Below are 24613 nucleotides of genomic sequence, written 5' to 3'. Positions count from 1 at the left end.
GTAGGATATTGTTCATATCTCCACAGGGAAAGAGGGACCAGACTTCAACCTGGTGTTCCAAGATGTGAATGCAACATGAAGCAAGGAACCAGTAGAGAGGTCTGAGGGGCCGGTCCCAATCCCAACTACATGGATAGCCACCCCTCCCCACAGAAGAATTCACTTCAGAGGACAGCACTGAAGCTACAGCTCAGGGAGAGGGACATGTCTGATCAGAACACACAGGAGCAAATGAAGGGGAAGAAAGAGCGAGTGGAGCACATCCTGGCCCACCAAGCCTTGAGGACGATATCCCCACTCAGAGCAGCCAATCCACAGAGAAGACCACATGACCGGCCCCACTACGAAACATGACATCCCTCACTGACTAAATATCTTTGCTGAATGGCTCTTGGATTTGAACTGCTGTGCTTAGACCACAGCACAACCAAGACTTCTTAAGTTCTGGCCCCAAAGTCTATTTTTGGTACTCCCTCGGGACTTTCTTTTCTGCTCCCCTTGCTGTTCTGTTGCATGCCTCTAGTGTTTTGCCTTGGTGTGGTGGGGTCAGCTCAGGAATTGAACTTGAAGCAGAAGACAAGAATTCTACAACAGATCCATCAGTCAAGAAGAAAAAAGAAATCTCAGAGCTTGCATGATACTGAAGTATAATATGAATCTTCCATAAGAGAAAAGCATTTTCATACTTATTTGACCATAGAGTTCTTTTGTGAAGGTAAATCACACAGTACGAATGCTCTGAAAACTAAAATTCAAGATAAGATGCTGTGGCATTCATCCTTCATACATCACTGTTGCCCTAGTGCAGGCCCCCACCATCTCTTTTCTGGACAACCTCACTGGTTTTCTCTTTCTTCATAGTCTCTGCTACGAATTTTATTTTTCCAAAACAAAGATCTGGTATGTTCCATCCTGCAGCCCTTGTGGCAGAGTGGTTTCACGTTGGGCTGTGATCCCCATGGTCAGCAGTTGGAAACCACCATCAGCAGCCACGGGAGAATGACATTTACAGTCTAGGTAATCCACAGCGGATGCCCATGAGTCAGCAGGGACTCAATCGCAGCGAGGGGTGTTTGTTTGTTTGTTTGTTTGTTTGTTTTAGGTTCCCACCCCCAGCCTTAGCATCACTTACTTGTTCCATATATATATTCACATAGTTTTGTGTTTAGCATATGGGACACAGTGGGAATTCCACCTCACAGAGACTGAGGCACCCCATAGGACTTCATGGACTGTAATCAGGAGCAGATTGCAAGGTCTTTTCTCCTGTGGAGCCACGGATGGGTTTTTCAGTGAACAGCCACTGTGCCTCCAATGCTCACTGTTTCAAGTCCCAGTTATGTTACAATAGTCCCTCAAAAGCCAGCGCTGCACAGCCTCCCAACGACCTTTCCTAACACAAAGCATGTTCATTTATCCTTCGGCGCCTTGACACGTTATGTTCTCACTGCTTGTGCAAATGGCATGGGGCCTACGCAGGAGCGGAGGACAATCAAACTAGCCATTAGCCCAAGACAATTCCCGTGAGAGTGAAGTTATATATGTCTCCCTCCCATGGCACTCTCTCTGTCACTTGAGGTTGATAGTTCATTCCAATGACCACACAGAACACACAGATTATACCCACAATCGTGGAGATTATTAGGAAAGTTAGCAGATCATGGTCTTAAAGGTTCAGGAAACAGTTCTTCACTCAATACACCTCATCTGAGCTAAGCTGGCTGTGAGGTCACTTTCTCTCCTGTCTTTCAGCTACCGCGCTCCTTGACCTCTGCCTTGCTCTGGTGAGACTGCAAAGCATTGTTAGCGCTGCTGATAAATACAGAAGTATATTTTACTCTACCATAATCCTCAGCCCTCAAACCCACTGCCATCCCACGTGCTTGCTGCTGCTGCCCCTGCCACCGTGACTTGATGGTCAATATGCTATTTTCTGAAAAGATTCAAAGACCTCAAGTCCAAAAGGTGAGTTCCAGCCCTGTTTTTGTTGTTGTTCTTGATGGTAGTGAAATGCCTCAATTCTGCTTATGAGCTGACTCATTTTAAATCTAGCAGCATGGTAAAAAGTAAACAAGCCCCATGGCAATGTGCCCTAAAAACTATATCCTTGATCGTACGGCCACAAGACCTTGAAGTACAACGCTGGGTGGACACAGGTGAATGTCTATACACCTAAGTAAGCCCAGCTAAAGTAATTATTATTCGGATGTTATATACCAGCCACTCCAGGTGGTGATGAATAACTTACATAATTCCGCCAAAGTCTTCAGGCTGAAATCGACCAAACATGCAGTCAAGGTGCATTAACAATGATTGGGCGATGCAGTTAACCAACTTTGTTCCCCTAAATTTCTCCTTCCCATTGGGGTGCTCTCTTCTCAACTTTTGGTGGTTCCCAAAGGTTAAGAACTCTATTAAGCACGCTTCCTGCCTTCATTGTTATGGTTTTAAAGTGGAGCTCCGTCTTAACAAGGAATGTTCATTGCAAACACAGCAGAGTTTTGCTGGATGGTTTGCTGGACTTCTTTACTCCACAGATACACTTACCGTTCGCAAATTGATCTATGGAGTCCTCGCATTTTTCTTTCACACGGAGAGGGTGTAGTCCCCTGAAAAGTCTTTGGTGTGCAGACTCTTCCAAAGGTTCGTTTTTGCTCAGCTCCTTGGGGAAAATATTCTTCCGTGCTATCTGGAATTCTTGGGTCACATCAACCGTGTCTCTTTTGTTAATCTCCAAAGGTACATACGTGCCAGACTTCGGTTTCTGGTGTTTGTTCTTAAAAACGTTTATAGAAGTACCTTGAACTTTATTCTGCAAGTGAAACAAAAATAAATGTAAATTAATTAGTACTAAATAAAATCTACAAATTACTTTACACGTGTATGACACCTGATGACATTTGCTATAAACGACATGATTAAAAACTCAAGTTAAATCAATGGCACCGAGTCAATTCCGAGTGATTTAAACTCGATACAGCATTTCTGAGGCTCCTCAGAGCAGATGGCTTCATCGTTCTCCCTCTGCGCAGCTGGTGGGTTTGAATCACTGACCTTGATGTTACCAGCCCAAAGATCATTCCACCATGCCATGCAAACTCCTGCATCTTCATGTTAAAAATCTCAAAATAAATAAATCTTACTGCCATGGGGTTGATGCCAATGCATAGTGACCCCATAGAACAGGGCAGAATTGACTCTGTGGGTTTCAGAAACTGTGGCTCTTTACTGGGAGTAGAAAGGCTCAGCTTTTTCCCTTGGTGAAGCTGATGGTTTCAATTGGCAACCCGCTGGCCACAAGGGCTCCTGCAATCGACATGATAGTAATCATATACTTCAAATGTCCCCTAATGTAGGGCCCTGAAGTCATTCATAAGTATGAGGGTTGTATTTACCTTTTTTTAAACTGTAGGGTTTTAAATATACTAATGTCTTCCTCAAATGTGGTATCTGTAAATACAGCTTTAACATCTATCAGAAAATGTGTCTTTAAAACATGATCCCAATTCTACCTTAATAAGGTGACCAGATTTTAACATTGGTAAAGCAGGGCACCATTGATAAAACTCATATCCTGGCAAACTAGCCACACGGCAGCCGAAAACCCTAGCTTGTCGTGCATTCTTTCCAAAAAATCGGAACTTTTTAAAAATGCCGCGGGATGCAGGACAAATTGTTAGAAATCGGACTGTCCTGACAAAAGCAGGACATCAGGTCAAGGATCTGGCTGGACTGGAGGATGTACGCTAGTACAGATAGGAACTAGAAACACAGGGAATCCAGGGTAGATGATCCCTTCAGGACCAGTGATGAGAGTGGCGATACCGGGAAGGGGGAGGGAGGAGAGGTGGAAAGGGGGAACCAATTACAAGGATCTACATATAACTTGCTCCCTGGGGGACAGGCAGTGAAGAAGTGGGTGAAGGGAGACGTCAGACAGTGTAAGACATGATAAAATAATAATAATTTATAAATTATCAAGAGTTCTTGGGGGTGGGGGAAGAGGAAAGGAGGGGGAAAATGAGGAGGTGATACCAAGGACTCAAATGTTTTGAGAATGATGAGGGAAACAAATGTATTTGACATAATGGATGGATGTGTGGTTGTGATAAGAGTTGTACAAGCCCCCAATAGTGATTTAATTATTTTTAAACTATATATTGTTTAAAACCCTAAAAAAATAGACATATAAGAATTTAATTCTTTTCAAGTGTCTATAGAACATTAAAACCCCTAAACTTCTTGTTCTGCTGGAAACAAATGAGAAGACATGTAGTCAGATCTCCAGACAAACGAATTAGCCATTACATTTATACTTTGGATTTTTTTATTATCTAAATGCCTTAATTTTGACCACTTTAAGCAATTGAAAAATAATACAAATCTAGATCACTTGTAGCTAATGTAATTCAGTCATTCTGCTGCCCATAAGAGAGTTATAGTTTAAAAACAAAAAATTAGGCTCAGATAAGTTAAATTCAAAGTCCTGCCAATTCAAGATGACAATCAAGGAGATTTTAGTATTCTAGTACTACATTTTACCAAGAAACCAAAATCAGAATAGATATGCTATGATTTTAGGTAATATTTTATTTTATTTGGGGGAAAGTGTTGCATATATTAAATTATAAATGTGTAGTCAAAAAGAAAAATGGAGATCCAAGAAAACCTCAAAGTACCAGAATTAGCAAAGCCTATGTAAACACAGTGAAGTGTGTTACAGAAAGGATTCTGAAACATTATTTTTAATACTTTAAAAAAATTAAATATATATTTAAAGCAGGTGAAAGTTCTAGGACTCAAAGAAACCCCCCTGACACTGAGTTCTAACGTAAAGTGACACTATAGGGCATGGTGGTACTTCCCCTGTGGGCTCCTAAGACTGTAAATCTTTATAAGGAAGCCTCGCATTTTTTGCCTTAGGTCAGCTGGTGGATTCAAACAGCTGACCTCACAGTTAACAGCCTAATGCAAAGCTCATTATGCCACCAGTTCTAGAGCACAGCACCTTAGTTCGGCATACTAGGACATTTCTACCCATTATACCTCCGAGTGGAATCAACATAATTTTTAATTATTTTTTAAATGGGTAAGGGAAATGATTAGTTAAATGATATATAAAAATGTTGATTATAAGATTATAATCACTTTCCGGCCAGGCTCAGCCACAAAGGGCATTCAAAAGTAATATTTACAAGAGCTCTCTCCATTCCCTACCTTCTCCACCCCCCAAAACATTGAAAAGTATTTTAAACCTTTTTGGAAATTCTAAGATCCTGTTTTCTCATCTGTCTTCTCAAAGGTGCCTGTGGTGTAATAGCTACTTGTCCCTTTGATTCCTCCAAACCCCAAACCCACTGCCATCAAATTGATTCCAATTCATAGTGACCCTAGAAAGGGTTTCCTATCCTGGAAATCTTCACGGGGAGCAGAAATCCTCCTCTTTCTCCCTGGAATGTGAGCTGGTTTGAATGAAGTTACCTGACAGAATCTCCAGCACCAACCCCGCTCTCCTGTAAGTGTTCATCCCCCAAACCACAACCAGTGTTGTCGCTCCTGTTCCTTTGCCTGCCCCTTGCCCTTTCGCCCCTTCTTTTCACCTTACAGATCTGTGCAAATGCCACTGAGCCAAGCACAATGACTGAAGCTGACAATGCCAGCTTGCAAGGGCTGCAAGACTAGTAAATAATTCTAATGCAATGTGAGGGGAGAAGACACACAGGAAGTATGACATGCAAAGGGCATGGAAGAGACATACTTCATGTTGTATTTTTTTGTTTAAATAAAGCATAGCCATTGCTTTTTACTTATAGCAACTTTATAACCATATTATAAACATATAACTAAAATGAATTTTCTAGTTTATATTTGTCTAAATACTGTTTAAAGGGCTATTTGCTTAAGATTATAAATTCAAATGTATAATAATTCACTAAAAGGAAACATCAAAAAGGTAATAAAATGTGCATATTAAATAATATATTCCAAGTTTATAAATATATAAATTATTGATATAATAACTAAAAATATTATCTCAAAATGCAACCTTTGTCTTTAATGAAGATTTAATATGCTCCTATTCTCTCCAGGATTTCTCATATGTTATATTAGACCTCATCATATATTAAAACTCATACAGTCATTTGGAGTAATAACTATAGTATACAAAAATAATAATTAGTTTTCTGGAAACACAAAGCATAATTCTAGATAAATGCAAAGTAGTAACCTCATTTATTTTCTCATAATGTTGGGCAATGAGAGTTTTTGCTTCTTGAAAAAAGTCTTGCTTGGTGATTTCTAAAGTAGGATCTAAGATAGAAACAGAGAGAAATATTTTATTTACTTTTAAATGCAGTTAATGGACTTTTAAAATAAGAATGATGAAACTGGACAATTAAAATAGTGGGCAGTTATGAATCTTGTAAAATTTTATTAAAATATAAGTAGATATTTTAAAAGGTTAATGAAATGCTGCTATAACAAATATTATGCTGTTAAAGAAAGAAAAATTAGTTTGTGATGGTCAGAAAAGCAACACAGAGCATATTAAATTTTTAAAGGATGGAAAAATTGAAATAGCTTTCTTCAATGTTGAAAACTCTTGGAATGTTACCATGCAGAAAAAACAGCAACATATTACTTTGGGCACAAAAAGGTGTTATCAAATCTATAAAACATTCCTGTTGACTAATGCATATGGATATACAGTTCCTCAATTTGCTAATAAAATTATAACTCTAAAATACAATCCCTATCGGTATACTAAGCAGAAACATCATTAAACTGAAACCCTATCAACACAAATGATTAACATTATTATAAAAACTCATCTCATTTACATTTTCCTCAGATTCTTTCTTCTTTCAAAGAGAGTCTAAAATCCTATAGCATTTATCTAGAACTACATTCTCATTTATCCTTCAAGATGTCCACCTCATATATTTCCTGTTTATTCCCTGATTTAACATTTACAAGTGAGGAGCTCTGGTGGCGTCATGATTACGTGTTTACAGGGTTGTGAACCACAGGTCAGAATTCTGAAATCCAAGGGTGAAAGATGGGGTTTCCTATGCAGTGACAGTCCCAGAACCTCCCAGGGACAGCTCGGCCCTGTTCTATAGGGTCGTGAGAGGCAGCCTTGATTCAGTGACAATGACTGTTTTGGTTTCTTAACTTCCACCTCTGAACCTGGATTGAGTAAAAATTAAATACATTATTCAAGTTAGGTTTTTGGTCTCTCTAATGGGTCCTGATGTACCTCTAAGAAATGATTAGTGTAATTAAATCTCTGTAGACATATACCTATCCTGAATTTCAGATATTGGGAAACATGCTAAAACAAACACACACACACAAAACCCAACAACAACAGCAATATAAAACAAAGAAAAATCCCAGTCAAAAAGAAATCAGAAAATATTAAAAACTACAACAAATTTAAAATTGATCACCAGGGAGAACAAATGATCACCTGTTAAATTTTAACCTAATTATCTATGAAATAACCTATATTACAATGAATTATGCCTGATAGCAAAGCTGTTCAGATTCATGGTCAATAATTAGTGATATAAATTCATTAGAGGCTTAATCCACATGATGACCCTGCAGGTAGATTTTGGGATTTCACATCCTTCTGCATACCAGCACTCAGAATCATGCTGTCATACCATTTCTTTCTTCAGTATTCAATTTTATTATTTACAATCCTTGATCACACATGTAGGTATGATTCTTTCATTTGGACTTAGATGGCACCTCACTTAGATGCTTTATTGTTTTATAACAAGCCTTTAAGATCCCAGACAATGTTCTTTCTAATAGCTGGACACCGTCTTACCTTTTCCACCACACTTTGCTGAAGCACGCAGTTCTTCAGTGATTTCTTCATGAGGGCAAGTATTGAGTAGGGCCACATTCTAAGATCTAATTGTACTTATATTAGGGCTCTGATTAAGTGAGAGCTCATAAGCTATTCATATGTCTATGATTTATGTGCATCCCTGATCATTTTAGAGACCTCATTATCAGTTTATTGGGGAACATTCTGTTCCCCAATTTAGCCAATGATAAAGAATTTAAAACATTGTTAGTAAAATGAAAATATACTTGTATAGGGCAGAGTTTTAGACCAAAATACATGTGTTGTGCACTTGTTCAGATTAAAAACAAGTGACTGGACATTCCTTATGCAATCAATCAGGGTTAGAGATAAGGTAAAACTCTCAATAACACTCATTCACCAATGCAGAACTATCCCTGCTGGACATGTCATATAGCAAAGAGTATTAAAATTGCAAATATATAATAGTCTTGAGTTTGCATCTATTGAGTACCCTCAAACCAAAGTCCAATGACTTCCAAATTAATAAATTTGAGATAGTTGGTATCTGCGTCTTCTCACACTAGGCCATTTTGTCAGTCTTAAGTCCAAGGGAGTATTTCAGCTACAAAGGTCTTTAGGGGAAAGTCCAGACAGCTTAGTGGCATTTCCAAATCATATCCTGGTGTGGCCTCGAAGTATATTGTGCACCTCAAGAAGACAAAGTTTAAATCCTAAGTGCCTATAACACATTGGATAGAAACTAGGTCAAAAGTGTTTGATTAGGAACACAATGCTGGGTGTATTTTCCCCTCGGGGTCTATAGAAGTAATGTTAAGCATTTTTCCCAATAACAGGTTGCCGCTCATTTATCAACCATTAGAAGTGAAATCAGGCATCCCCTTCTCCCATATGCCCAGCCTTGGCCTCAGATTTCCTTGACTGGCCTTTAATTTCCATTACGTTCACTAAGCCCCCTATAGGAGGGTCTATTCATGTGGGGTGACCGTAGACCAATGTCATATGGCAGGACATTTTTTATCTTCTCTCTTTCCTGATAACATGAGGAACTGACCAGAGCTGAGATGAGGCATCCCCAGTCAAAGTGGTTTTTAAGATTTATAAATAAGAAGGTAATATATAGTGTGTGGTAGGAGAAAGACAGGACTAACAACTCTTGTCAAAAGTTACTGTTTCAGAAATCCAGAGAGGGGCTCGTTATGAGTCAGCTTTCTGGGACAGAAGTGAGTTTGGGTTTTAGTTACACGGCTCATAAGCATTCAGCAGGCAAACCACCTCAGTGCTTGGGAGACCAGGTTAGAAGATTATATAACCTCAGAACAGATCTGGCCTTTGTCATGGTGCTTACCCTAATAGTAGTGGATTCATATAATATTTGTCCTTTTCTGATTGACAAACTTCTCTGAGCACAATGGTTTACAGGTACTTCCATGTCATGAGGTGTTTTGTAGTTTCCTCACTATCTTTCAGGGGTGCATAGTATTCCATGGCGTGCATGTACCAATTAGTCATTAGTTTTCCGTTTCTTTATAAAATGGCACTGGGATTTGGATCAGAATTGCATTGTATTTGTAGATTGTTTCAGGTAGTACTAACATTTTCACAATATTGTCTTTCTATCCATAAATGAGGAAACTTGGTAGTGTAGTGGTTACTTGTTGGGCTTCAAATTTCAAGGTCAGCAGTTTGAAACCACAAGCCACTCTGATGATTTCTACTCCCTTAAAGAGTTACAGTCTCAAAAATCCCCAGGGGCAGTGTATTCTGTGCTACAGGGTCGCAATGAGTCAGAATCAACTCAATGACTGGACGTGAGATCCATGAACATAAAATCTTTTTCCATTTGTGTAGGCCTCTTCTGATTTCTTATAATAGTGTTTTGTCAAGTCTTTTGTTTCTTTGGTTGGATTTATTCCCAGTCACTTCATCTTTTGTTTGGCTAATGTAAAGAGCATCCATTTCTTAATGTGTTTTTCAAAGCTCTCCTAGCTGTTTTACAGGAATCTAATTGAGTTTGTTAATCTTGCACCCTGCTACTTTATCAAATCTTTCATTGTTTCCAACAATCTTTTTGTGGAGGTCTTGGGGTTTTCTATATATAAAACCATACCATCTGCAAAGAACAGGAGTTTTACTTCTTCTTGGTCCTATTGTATTCCCTTGATCTCTGTCTGTTGTCTAAAGGTTATGGCTAAGATCGCCAGCACTTTGTTGAATAAGTAGAGATAGGGGATATCCCTGTCTGACTCCAATTCCCAAGGAAAATGTGTTCAACTTTTCCACATTGATCCTGATGTTGGCCATTTCTTCTTTGCATATAGTCTTTATTTTATTGAGCACTTTCCCTACTATTCCTATTTTGTTGTGTTATCAGAAATGATTGTTGGTTTTTTTAAATGTCTCTGCATTTGACTAACATAATCATGTGGTTATTATTCTTTGTATCATTTATATGGTGTATTACATAGAGTGTTCTTTGAATGTTGAACCATCCTAGCATCCCTGGTATGAACCCACTAGGTCATGGTGATTTTGGAGGGGGCGGGGTGGATATGTTATTAGATTCTCTTGACCAGAATTTTGTTGACTATTTTTGTATCTATGTTGATAAGTGGGAGAAGTCTAGTTTTCAGACTTAGTTGGAATGTTTGCTTGGTTTGGATATCAAAGTCACGCTTGCTTCAATAGAGTAAGATGGGAAGTTTACTGTGCTTTACTATATTCTAAAGTTGCCAGTGTAGAATTGGTGACAGCTCTTCACTTCGTAGAAGTCCCCTGTGAATCCATCTAATCCTTGGCCTTTCCTGGTTCAAAATGGCTTGATGATCATCCCTATATCTTCTTTTGTTGTGAGTCTTTGGAACTTTGCTACATCCATCTATTTTAATTGGAGTGATTGGAATATTTCTAGATATGTGTGCACTTATTCTAGATTATCAAACTTGTTGCAGTCTTTCTTAGAAGTGTGTTATTTTCATTTCATTTGGATTTGTTGTGATGTTGCCCTTTTCATTTCTAATTCTGGATATTTGCATCTTATCTTTCTTTCCACATGTAAAGATTGTAGCAGTTTATCAAATCTGTTAATCCTTCCAAATATTAACTACTTCTCTTGTTTTTTTATACTGAAAAAATGTTTCCAGTGCGTTTCTTTCCATTCTAATCTTTATGATTTCTTTTCTCTTGTTGGAGGTTGTACGCTGCTGCCCTTGTTCTAGTTGACTGAGATTTTGTATTAAGGTGTTGATTTTGGATTTTTCCTCTTTATAAAAATGTGTGCACTGATTCCTATAAATTGCCCTCTGATGACTGCTTTTGTTGTTTCCCAAAGATTTTGGGACCCTTCAGAACCTTCGTTCTCATTTGATTCCAGGATTCCCTAATTACATCCCTTATCTATTACTCAGACATTTTTATGAACTATATTGTTTAGTCTCCATGTATTTTGCTTTGTATTTTCTTCTAAGGTTGATTTCTTCTAATGTTTTCTTCTAGTGTTGGTTTCGAGTCTTATAACATTGTGATCTGAGACCGTAGATTCTAGGATGTCAGTGATTTTTAATTTATTAAAAATAAATCACATGAAAAAAATATATGAAATAAATCACATGGCCTCACGTGATATTCTTTAGGGTCTGGACTGTGTGCCACAATGTATCTGTCAATTTGTCATACTGTGATGGCTTGTGTATTGTTGTGTTGTTGGAAGCTATGTCACTAGTACTTAAAATGCCACTAGAGTTACCTAAAATGAAGAGGTTTCAGTGGAGTTTCCAGACTAAGAACAGATAGCAAAGATGCTGCTCCTTGGAGGAAGAAGCTGCTGAAAACTTTCTGCATGGCTCTGAAGCATTTTCAAATACTGAACGCCTAAGCGAGGGAAGCAGGACATTGTCAGAGATACTGCTGTCAGATGGGCCCTCAGATCCAAGGCCACTCGAAATGTGACTGCGGTGGAGCTGATTTCTTGGAGGGGAGTTGGCTCTGGTGACATTAATCTGGCAAAGCTGTAGAAATGGAGGCTGTGTGATCTTCATTTGCTGATGGAGCCGAACTCAAGGAAAAGAGGAAAATCTACAAAATTTTTCAAATGATTAGAACTTGGAATGTGAGAAATATTAATTTAGGAAAATTGAAACTGGTCAAAAATGAAATGGAACTCTTGAAGATAGATACATTAGGCATTAGTGAGATGAAATGGTCTGGTATTGGCCATTTTGAATAAGAAAATCATATAATTGACTATGCCGGGAATAATATAATTAAGAAAAATGCCATGACATACATTGTCAGAAATAATTTTTATAAATATATCATGAAATACAATGTTATTTGTGATCAGATTACTTCTATCTGCCTTCAATGAAATCCAATCAATACATCTGTTCTCAATGTTATGCATGAACCACAAAAGCAGTGATGAAGAAATTAAGAATCCTACCAACCACTTCAGCTGGAAATTGATCAAACATGCATTCAAGGTGCATTGATAGTTATTGGTGATTGGAATGCAAATGTTAAAAAAAAGCCAAAGCAACAGTCGTTGGAAAATATGGACTTAATGAGAGAAATGAAGTTGGAGACCTCATGATAGAATTTTGCAAAACCAATGACTTTTATACTAATAGCTCTTTCAACAGCACAAAAGGCAATTATACACATAGACTTCTCCAGATTGAATACACAGAAATCAAAATAACTACAACTGTGCAAAAACACAATGGAAAAGCTCAATAAGAGCAGCTAAAAACAGGTAAGGGATCGACTTTCAAAAGGACAATCAATTTTCCATATGTAAGTTCAGGTTAAAGCTGAAAAAAATTTAAAGTATAAAGTAGCCAAAATATGATTTGAGTCTATCCCTCTTGAACTTTGAGAACATCTCAAGAACACATCTGACCCATTGAACACTAATTACAGAAGGCTTGATGAACTGTGGGAGGACATAAAGAACATCATTTCACAGAAAAGAAAAAAGTGGATGTCAGAAGAGACTCTGAAACTTGCTCTTCATTGTGGAATAGCTAAAGCAAATTGGGAAAGGATGAAGTCAAGGAGTTGAATAGGAAACTTCTAAGGGCAGTTTGAGAAGACAAAGTCAAATATTATAAGAAATCTGTAAGAAGCTTGAATTAGAAAACCAAAAGGCAAGAACATGCTCAGCACCTTAAAAACTGAAAGATTTGAAGAAAAAAATTCAACCCCTGAATTGCCATTTTGAAAGCTTCTATAACAAAATATGGAATGATGCAGGAAGCATCATGAGAAGATGGAAACAATACACAGAGTCACTGGACCAAAAAGAACTACCGTATATGCTCGAATATAAGCCGACCCGAGTATAAGCCGAAGTACCTAATTAGTACCTGGGAAACCAGAAAAAACTGATTGACTCGAGTATAAGCCTAGGGTGGGAAATGCAGGATGTGAATTAACGCAGAGACCAGAGGCAGGAGACGGAGCACAGTCACAGACACATCCTTACCAGTTCAGCTGTCGGCATAAGTGAATCACTACAGGTGCTTCTGCAAATTGGAGTCGTCCACATCAAAAGACAGCTCTGATTGGTTAGACGTGAGTAAACAAATTTCAAAGCTCTGCAGTGTCAGCTGGGCTTTGAATGAACAGCAGAAGAGCAGCAATCACCCGCATGATGTTACACCTCGCTGGGGTACCATTGACCCGTGTATAAGCCAAACCCCAGTTTTTCAGCACATTTTTGGTGCTGAAAAACTCGGCTTATACACGAGTATATACAGTAGTCAGCATCCCACCATGTCAGGAGGTACATGTAAGCAAGACCCAATGATATTGAAGGAAGAAGTTAAAACTGCACTGAATGTGTTAGTCAAAAACAAGGTTCTAGGAAATGATGTAATACCAAGGAAATGTTTCAGAAAGTAGAAGAAACACTGGAAGCACTCACTTGTTTGTGCCAGAAAAATTGGAAACAGCTCTCTAGTCATCTAACTGGAATAAATCCATATTTCCAACTGAGTGGAAGATGCTGATTCCAAAGAAAAATGGCCCACCAGAATGCACAGACTCTATCACTGATATCATCAATAAACTGAGGCAGAGGAACACTTGTGAAGACAGTGCGGGACTGCAGATCCGTCTGGGGTTGATAGAATCTTTACAGATTGGAACCCATTCGATGGCACCTAACAAGAACAACAACAGCAGGAACTGTGAACTGAAGACTGCGCATTGTGCTAGTGTTGGGTGCAGTGTTCCCTGGATGTCTAAGAGATTGAGCTGATTTATTGGGTTGTTTAGTTCTGTTTCTCTATTGAGTTTCTTTCCTGGGGATCTGTCCTTCTTGAGACTGGTGTGTATATTGCAGGTATCTTATTGACTATTATTTTCAAGCCATCTATTTCTCTATTCAACTCTGTGAGAGTTTGATTGATGTATTTCTAGAATCTTTCATTAGGGATATATACATTTATTATGTTTATGTCTTCTTCATCTATTATTCATTCAATCATTAGGTAATTTTTATTTTTGTCTCTCATATTATTTGTTTTGAATTCATTTTATTGGAGATTAATACTGTCACTCCCTTCTTGGTAAATTTTTCTCCATTTAAAAGAATTTTTAGACTACTTTTGTCTTTTAAGTATGCCTCTTGTAGAGAGAACACAGGTGAGTCTAGTGTAGTGGTTACATGTTGGGCTGTAATCCACAAGGTCAGCAGTTCAAAACCACCAGCTCTGTGGGAGAAAGGTTGAGCTTTCCACTCCTCTAAACAGGAAACAGTTACCACAACGGTTCTCTATGACTCAGCATCAACTCAATGGCAGTGAATGCTTTCTTTTTCTTTTTGTGAATGAGTGTCTTCTAGTCTGCTACTCTGTCTCTTTGTTTGTGTATTTAACTCATTAACAACATTCTCTGTTGTTTTTGATGTATGTGGGATCTTTGTGGTAATATTGGTGTTTGTGGTGGATTTCTTGCCTGTGTGCTGTGCGTGTGTGGTTTTATCAGTATCTTCGTTCTTCCTCTTATTTTGTTGTTTCGTGTGCTGCTTTTATTCATTGATCTCTGGTGGTGTGTTGTCTTCAGATTTGTCAGCTATTGTTTTATCTTTGTCCCTAGAGATCTCTAATAATTTTTGTAATTCTGGTCTTACTTTTAAGATTTAATTTTTCCTTTTCTTGAAATACCTTTATTTTTCCCTTCTATCTGAGAGATAATTTTGCTTGATACAGGATTATTGGTTGGGTGGTTTTTTTTTCTTTCAAGATTTTATATTTGTCTCTCCATTGTCTTCTTGCCCATGTAGTTTTTCCTGAGAAATCCAAGCTTAAGTTTATCAGTTTCCAAGAAATCAAAGCTAACCTTTATCACATGACTATTCTCTTTTCCCTAATTGTCTATAGATTCTCTTTTTCTTTGAGATTGCAGTTTGATGATAATGTCAAGATGTTTTATTTTGTAATCTTTCATGGTTAGAGTTCTCTGTTTCTTCAATAGCTGTTTTCCTCTCCTTTGTGATGTAGTTATGCAATTGGCTTTGTTGCACAAGTTGAACAGTTGGAATCCACCAACTATGCCTCAGGAGAAAGACAGAGCTTTCTACTCCTGTAACGAGTTACAATATCAGAAACTTCATTTTGTCCTACAGTGTCACTGAGTCAGCATTGATTCAATGGAGTGAGTTTGTTTTTTGTTTGTGTGTGTGTGCATGATTGTTTGTGTGTAATATGAGTATTTCTTTCCATGATTTCTGGCACTGTTTCTCTGTAGATTTTTGTTTGTTTGTTTGTTTGTTTCTCTTTGCATCTGGACCCCAATGAGACATGGGTTGTTTCTCTTGACAGTGTCCTGCATCACTGCATTTTGGTCCAAATTCCTGATCATTTGGCTGGGTTGGTATGTGCATTCAGCCACCATTCGTCCTTGGGGAGGGTGATAGGCTTGGGAAAAGGGGCTCGTGAAGGAGAAAGAAATGAGAAAAGAAAAAAATGGCAATGGAAAAAAGTGTTCCTTGGGTAGTAATTATGACTGTAGTAAGGTTCCCACACAGTGTGCTATCCACACAGGGTCCCAGAAGCCAGCAGCAAGAGAGATCTGCCTGGGTGGTTTGAAATGGGGAGAGGGAAGGGTCAGTTTCATAGGGGAGGAGTGACACACCAGGTACATACAGATCAATGGTGAAAAAAATAGGTAGCAATAAATAGATGTTACTGATCTCAAATTTTAAGAAACTTTGCTGTACTCAGCTTTTAAGTTAATATTCTGGTTCCCAGAGAGTGCAGGATTTTCCTTTAGTGGGACCTCGTTTGTAGTTGCTGAGACATATTCCCATACTTCTACCTGGCGGCCATATGCCAGTTGTTTCTCTGGCCCTTTTGATTTTACATGGTTTGTAATTTTAAGGGACCAGACAGCTCATATTTTCTCCCAAGGACCAGTTAGTTCATGGGTTGAAACTGTGACCTTTTATCATACCAACACCTAACCCATCAGGGTCATAAATATACTCCTAGGAAACAGCAATGCCATTTCCATTTATTTAATAAATAGATGGAATAAGAAGAACCCAATACTTCACATGAGTGTATCCCAGAAATCGTTTCCCAGGTACAATAATCCCCATATTTAAAAGAGCATATATCGTATGATTCCACAAAACAAACAAAACCAATCTATGGTATAAAAAGTAAGAATAATTATTATGGTGTCATATATTGACTGACAAAAGGCGTGAAGGAAAATTCTGAGGATATGTAAATGTTCTGTATCTTAACATATATATGGATTATAGATGCATATATAATTATGTATCCCAATGAATGCACACCTAGCATTTGTGCATTTTATTATATGTATGTACATTGTATATCAAAATTAAAAACTCCAAATCAATATGAGACACTGATATTTATGTTATATGGAAAGAGATATATTAAGCAAGTTAAGGAAAATATTAATGGTACTAGCTGGGAAGTAGGTATATGGGAGTAGGCACATGGATGAAATGATGAAGTCAAAGAACTGAATAGAATATTCAAAAGGCAGCTCAAGAAGACAAAATAAAATACCAGTGTTATAATAAAATTTCAAAACCCAAAAAAGAAAGAACACACTCAACACACCTCAACCTAAAAGAACCAAAAAAAGCATTCTAACCTTGAGTTGCAATTTTGAAAGTTCCCATGGGCGAATTATTGAATGACGTGGAAAGCATTAAAATAAGATAAAATGAGTACACAGGACCACTGTACCAAAAGAACTAGTTGCCATTCCACCATTTCAGAAGGTAGCATATGAACACGAAGCAATGGAAACGAAAGATGTTCAAGATGCACTGAAAGCATTAGCCAGAAACAAGACTGCAGGAATTGATGGAATAGCAAGTTAAATGTTTCAACAAACTGATGAAGCACTAGAAGCGCTCAATACCAGGAAAATTTAGAAGCTAATTTGGCCAACTGACGAAAGAGATCCATATTTGTACCCATTCCAAATAAAGATGACGTACACTCCAAAAATGCGCACATTAAAAAGAAGTACCCTTAATGTCACATGAACATAAAATTTTGCTAAAGATAATCCAAAAGTGGTTGCAGTAGAATATTGAAAGGGAATTGCCAGAGAGGTCAGATTCAGAGCGGACATACAAACTATGGATAACCTTGAGAAGAATTCAAGTTCCAGAATAATTCACTGTACTTAATCGGAAATTGTACATCGGTAAAGAGGCAGTTATGTGAACAGAACACGGAAATACTTCATGGCTTAAAATCAGGAAAGAAGTGTGTCAAGGTTGTATCCTCGCACCATACTTCTTCTAGCTGTGTGTTGAGCAAATACTCAGAGAAGCTGGCTTATATGAAGAAGAGTGTGGCAACAGGATTGGAGGAAGGCTTCTTAACAATCTGCAATATTCAGATGACACAGCCTTGCTTGCTTACTGTGAAAAGGAACTGAAGCACTTGCTGAGGAAGATCAAGGATTGCAGCCTTCAGTGTGGACTACAACTTGAGGTAAATAAAACAATGCCTTCACAACTTGACTAAGAGGGAACGTCATAAAAAACGGAGTAATGTTTGAAGTTGTCAACTATTTCATCTTGCTTGTATCCACAAACAATGTTCATGGAAACAGCAGTCAGGAGATCAAAGAACACATTGCATTTGGGTAAAGCTTCTACATACGATCTTTTTAAAGTACTGAAAAGCAAGGGTATTACTTTCAGGATTAAAGTGCACTTGCCTCAAGGCTTGGTATTTTCAATTGCCTCATAGGCATGTGAAAGTTGGATATTGAATAAGATACACCAAAGAATGAATGAATGCACTTGAATTGTGGTGCAAGTGAAGAATATTGGAAATATCATGGACTACCAAAGGAACAAACCACTCTGTCTTTGAAAGAGTACAGCCAAAATGTTCCTTAGAGTCATGGATGCTGAGATTTCGTCTTAACATACTTTGGGCATGTTATCGGGAGACAAGTTTTTGAAAAAGGACACCATGCTTGGTAAAGTAGAAGGAAGCATAAATAAAGTAGACTTTCAGCAAGAAGGGCGAACACAATGACTTGATGGACTCAAACATGAGAACAATTGTGAGGATGGCATTGAACCAGATAAGATTTTGTTCTGTTGTATAGAGTGGCTCTAGGAGTGGGAACTAAACATCAACAACAACAGATATATGGATGTTTACTGAAAATATTCACCAGATGTTTCAAATTTTCATAATGGAATATTGGAAGCAAAGCTTGCTCTCCTTTCTTCCTAAAATATCCCGTTTCCCACCAGGTAGACTCATAGGTCACAGGCTTTGGCCACAATGTCCTGAGGATTAAAAACTGAGGATAGACAAGAGGAATGGTTGGGCTCTGGCCAACAATGGAAATGGAGTTAAGAGAGGAAGTTTGATATTTTAATGATGACCGATCAAGATAAGCAAGATTAGAATCATCTCACTTCAGTTATTCTAGAAAAAGCAGAACCCACTATTTTTTCTATAGCTTCTCCCTATAGAAGGTGCTTTCTATCAGTACAAAACTCAAATCTCCCTATCCCTAAAAAATTGCCACTACTTCCCCCACATTCTCAGCTGTGTAGATATTTCTAAGACTACTTATTAGTAGAAGTTTCTCAATAGAAAATTGTTGTTAGACCTGAAGACAAGTAAGCATATGATATTCCTTGTATGGATCAGCTCACAGTGAATCAGCGCCAATAATGACTAATGATTTTCATCATTCACATTTATAAGACACACTACTTTCATATGAGAGAGAAGAGACTAGGAATTAAGATGGCCTCTTTTATCCAGTTTCAAGTAAAATCTAAGCTTCCTTTGAGGGATCTTGCAATGAAAGCACATGTTGCTGGAGGAAAGGCTATGTGTTAGCCTGGGACTTAGTCCACAATGAGTTCTTTTTTCCTTCTCGCATTGAAATTCTTTCCTTCATTAACTCTCTTCTTCTGACTAAACAAACCTTCTCACGATTAGTTTCCTGCCATATACCTGACAAAGATATAATTTATCAATATACGGGTCATAAGTTTTCGTTAAAAACCGAGCTTTGTAAGAACCTCAAGGCCTTCTCCCTAATGAGACTCCAGGGGCGATCTGGTCTTTGTTTGCAGGGGATGTTCAGAAACCCAAAGGACTCGAGCCATCTGAAGTCACACAGCTGGGATACAAGTCTGTACAGGCAACGGTCTCATGAGTCCTTTGCTGCTTTTTGAATGCTTTCCTGAACTTCCAGATGCCTTGTACGAGAAACTGAAGACTCCTCTGAGACTGGGCGAGCCACCCAGGAGGAAGATTCACACTTCCCTTGAACTTCACACTAGGGGCCATGCACCCTTCTTACCATTGAAGGCGCTGAGGCAGCGGTTCTGTTTTTCTATCACAATGAAAAGTTAACCTTTGCGAGCAGTTACACGCTCAAGGAAGAATGCTCTTCTCAGCTGGACGTCCTACTGATCAGTAGATGTGTCTGCTTTTTGTTACTTCCCAAGCGTGGAGGCGCTTGTGCGTGTGCGCTCTGGCAACCTTAATGATCTCCTGGGTCCAGCTCGGAGGGATCCATTCATCAAGGAACTTCACAGTGTGTCCAGACGGTCAGGTCACAAGGTTCCTGAATGAAACAAGGCCTGGGATGGCTTCCAGAATCTTGCAGCAGAGAGGCACAGGCAGATACAGTAATTTCACAGGGATCAGCAGCTGGCTTGGCCGAAGGCACATTGACACATTGACTTCAACCTTGGCGTTCGGCTTCTCTCTCGTGACTAGGACTTAGCCCTTGAACAAAGGAGTTAATCTCCAGGCAGCGCACGATGCCCCGGAAAAGACAAAGCGGGGTCTGCTCTTTAGCCTTATAATTTGCAACGGTATGAATATATTCACCAAATGAGTATAAAAATTCAATCAGTTTTAAAAATCTAACCGTAAAGATCTCTCCAGTTAGAATCTTTAAGGTTTCACTTTCTTTGTTCAAAACAGAGCAAGATGTAAGTGTGATTGTTTCATAATTTTGAATACACGTAATAACTTCAGTTATTAGGAGGATGTTTCAAAGTCTGCTCCTTCTCGCTTTAAAATAAGTCGACTACCAAGGCAGCCTTTATTTGCAAATATAGATCCATTGAACATACAGTGATTTCTAAAACCTGTCATTAGGGGGTCACATTGCTATTTTCAATTTAAATTCCAACTTGCTCATAAGACTTACTTCCTTAAGCCTTAGTTTTCTCAGTTATTAAATGAGGATAATAGTATTTCTTACACAGAATTGGGAGGATTAAATTCAGAATAGCTAAAAAGCACTTAGCACCATGCCTGGCACGTAATTAGCTTTTATAAATGCTGGAAATCACTCTGTCTCTTGTTGCTATTGTGTTAGTGTCACTGGACCTGGGACCACTTGGCTCTGCTGCCCATGGGCTCACCAGGAGTGGGAGCAGACACCATGGCAACTAACATAACATCATTGAGCTGCCCCCAACAGGCTTCACATAACCCAGCGTACCTAGTCAAACCCTTAGGTCGTCAATAGCATAAAGATAAATTTGAACTGAAGTAATTAGTACTATTATGGTTCTGAATGGACCCCAGTCATGTAGTGGTTATACATTGGGCTGCAGTTCAAAACCACCCGCAGCTCTGTGGGAGAAAAACTGGGCTTGCTATTCCTGCGAACAGTCCAGGCAGCATTGACTCTATGGCAGTGAGTACAAGGGATTTTAATTATAAAGTAGTCTTGTTATGTTACAGGTTAGGCATTGGGCTGCTATCTGAGAGATGTGCAGTTCAATTCCAGACGCTCCTCAGGAGAAAAAGGAGGCTGCCTTCTCCGTAAAGAAGTGCAGTGTGGGAAACCCTAAGGAGTGGTTCTACTCGGCCCTAGAGAGTCGCTGTGAGTAGGATTCTATAGATGCCAGTGGGTGTGGGCTTTGTTTGCTGTTGCTGCTGTTTGGGAGAGCCAACAGGTAAGCACTCCACTGCTGAGGGAAAGGCTGGAGGTTGGAACCCACCCCGTGAGTCTGTAGGAGAAAGACCTGGTGATGTGCTTCCACAAAATTTGCAGCCAAGAAAATCCTGCGCTGCAGTGGGTTTTATTTTATTACATGGGGTCACTGTGAGTCGGAATCCACTCAGGGGTGCCCAATAAGATGGGTCTTTGTTCTTGAAGAGGTTGAAACAGTCATATGAAATTCACACAAAAACTGAGTACAAATATGAACATTTATAAGGGGAACTATATGAGTCCTTCAAAATTTCAATAACTTAAAAAAGTTTCCTTTATGAAAGGTCTTCAGAAAATTCACAGAACAGTTCCATTAGCTTTTAATTCCATTTCTGGATAAACTTTTTGAAGCTCCCTTGTATTTATCTTATCTCTAAAATAATCCTCATTGTTCATATTTCTATCATCAGTTTAACGTTATTTCACTTGATGATTCATAAAATAATTGTTATGTGTAATTTTTACAGATTCTGTGTATACTTGTGTTGCTCTAGTAAACCTTGACAAAACAAGGAAATTTATGGAAATTGTGACAGAGAATGCTGAATCATAGGATGTATATATATATATATATATACATATATATATATACATATATATACTCATTTTATTGGGGGTTCATACAACTCTTATCATAATCCATACATACATCCTTTATGTCAAGCGCATTTGTATATTTATTGCCATCATCATTTTCTAAACATTTTCTTTCTACTTGAGTTCTTGGTATTAACTTCTCATTTCCCACCTTCCCTCCCTCATGAACCCTTGATAATTTATAAGTTATTATTAATTTTTCATGTCTTACACTGACCAATGTCTCTTTTCATCCATGTTTTTGTTGTCTATCCCCCTGGGAGGGGATTATATGTAGATAATTGTGATAGGCTCTCCCTTCCCACTCCCCCCTACCTTCCCCCTTCCATTCCTGGTATGGCTACTGTCAATGTGGGTCCTGAAGAGATCATCTGTCCTGGATTCCCTGTGTTTCCAGTTCCTATAAGTACCAGTGTATATCCACTAGTCTAGCTGGATTTTTAAGGTAGAATTGAGGCCATGATAGTGGGGGGAAGGAAATTTTAAAGAACTGGAGGAAAGTTGTATGTTTCAACAGTGCAGTACGGCACCCTGACTGGCTTGTCTCCTCCCCATGACTCTTCTGTAAGGGGATGTCCAATTGCCTACAGATTGGCTTTGGGTCCCCAATCTACACTCCCTCTCATTCACAATATGTTTCTTTTTTGTTGTTCTGTGTCTTTGATGCCTGATACCTGATCCTATTGAGACCTCATGATCACACAGGCTGGTGTGCTTCTTCCATGTGGGCCTTATTGCTTGTGAGCTAGATGGATGCAGATTTATATTCAAGCCTTTAAGACACCAGATGCTACATCTTTTGATAGCCGGGCACCATCGTTGTTCACCACATGTGCTATGTCCCCATTTTGTTTCAGTAATCATGTCGGGGAGGTGAGCATCATGGAATACTTGAGGCCCAATGTCCACCAGCTATCCTAATACTAAAACTCTAAATATATGTACATAGATCTATTCCCCCGTCAAAATATATAAATATATTTACATATGTACATACCTGTATTTAGACATCTATAGATACCCTTTGCCTCCTAGTTCTTTCCACTATTTCCTTTCACTTTCCTCTTGCCCCACTATCATGCTCAGCCTTCATTTGGGTTTCAGGGCACTAACCCACCCAAGGGGAGGGCATTGTTTATATCTCCACAGGGAAAGAGGGATCAGACTTCAACCCGGTGCTCCAAGACATGAATAAAACATACTGGCATGAAGCAGGAAACCAATAGAGAGGTCTGAGGGGCCAGCCCCAATCCCAACTATATGTGGAAGGTTTCCCTGTCCCCCAGAAGAATTCACTTCAGAGAACAGCACTAAAGCTGTAGCTCAGGGAGAGGGACATGTCTGATCAGAGCACATGGGAGCAAATGAAGTGAGAGGGAGAGAGAGTGGAGGACATCCTGGCCCACCAGGTCCTGAGACCAATATACCTGCTCAGAGCAGCCAATACACAGAGAGGACCATAGGGCCAGCCCCACCAGGAAACATGACATCCCTCACTAACCCATAGCCCTAAGGGGACAACACTGGAGACACAGTGTGGGAATTGTGCCCAATCTGACCCCACCACACCGAGGTGAAACACTAAGGGTGTGCAACAGAACAGCATATAGACTGGGGACTCAGGGCAGGGCACCACATCAGACTTGACCAGAAAACACTCCTAAAGGTCAACAAACAGAACTATTTATAGGCTTTCCTGTTCTTTTCTTTTTGTCGTTGTTGTTGTTTTGTTTTGTTGCTTTGTTTTGCTCTGTCTTATTTTTGTGTATATTATTATTTCTGCATGTCATTCTCTATAAGATACGCAAGGATAAACAGTCTGGTGGTGGGAAACAGCAGGGCTTACTGAGGACTACTATATCTTGTACAAAGATGTGTGGCCCCATGAATTCAGCCATTCTAAACTATACAGTTATGTTAAAGGCATGATTATATATATATTTCCACCGACATTATAAAAGTCCACCACAGTTCAGTTGGATTCAAGTTAGTCTAATGTCCTTAAACGCCTCCCACATGGGGTGTCCAGGAGTCAGACAGCAACCTGTTGGCAATTGATCTGGTGTTTTTAAGAACCAGTTGATGTTTGGGTGCTAAATGTGTTGAAGTAAATAAGACCCACTTCTCACCTGCCAGGTGCTTAAGACTCTACAGCCAGAGCACCTTTTAAATAGATGCCAGGTCATTTGTTCTGCTAGTCACTGTTTTAAAAGTCAACATAAGCTACTAACACTCTCTACCCCACCCCCCAGCTCACTAATGTATGAGATTCCTTTTAAAGAGATAACACTTTCCATTATGTTCTTAGAAATAAGATTTTTTAAATATCCCAAGAGAAATAACAAAGAATCAAAGCCACAGGAAAGCAGTAGTTTTTACATTGTTTTTCATTAACTCGTATGCCTGGGGGCTCTTCCTTCTTTCAAGCACATCCCTGGTCTTACATGCTTTTCGAGTTGTGCTCTTTCAATGATTTATTTTGAAGAAAAGAATTCCTTGGCTGAAAATAACAGTTCAACACCAGACCAGTAAAAACAAATATGCCAGGATTTGAATGCCACAGCAGGTACTAAAAGATCCCTTTTTAAAACGAGGTCCAGATGGAGGAAATGATGGATGTGGTCTGGGGAGTGGAGAGCCTGAGACTAAGTTCATTATTTCTGGGATAAA

General features: G+C 38.9%; 1 protein-coding gene across 1 annotated transcript in view; it reads right to left on the bottom strand.

Annotated features, from left to right (window-relative positions):
- The window catches only part of IQCM (IQ motif containing M), a 473119-nt gene extending 466119 nt beyond the window's left edge, over positions 1 to 7000 (bottom strand). Inside the window, exons 1-3 of the mRNA XM_075543525.1 lie at positions 6976 to 7000; positions 6230 to 6312; positions 2548 to 2812 (exon numbers count right to left, since the gene is read on the bottom strand). Coding sequence (XP_075399640.1) covers positions 2548 to 2812; positions 6230 to 6312; positions 6976 to 7000 — 373 coding nt within the window. The remainder of the gene's footprint in view (positions 1 to 2547; positions 2813 to 6229; positions 6313 to 6975) is intronic.
- Positions 7001 to 24613: the final 17613 nt, after the last annotated feature.

Source organism: Tenrec ecaudatus, chromosome 3 (genome assembly GCF_050624435.1).
Source record: "Tenrec ecaudatus isolate mTenEca1 chromosome 3, mTenEca1.hap1, whole genome shotgun sequence".
Taxonomy (NCBI): domain Eukaryota; kingdom Metazoa; phylum Chordata; class Mammalia; order Afrosoricida; family Tenrecidae; genus Tenrec; species Tenrec ecaudatus.
Note: the sequence above shows the minus strand (reverse complement) of the source record. Positions and strands in the feature narration are given on the sequence as shown.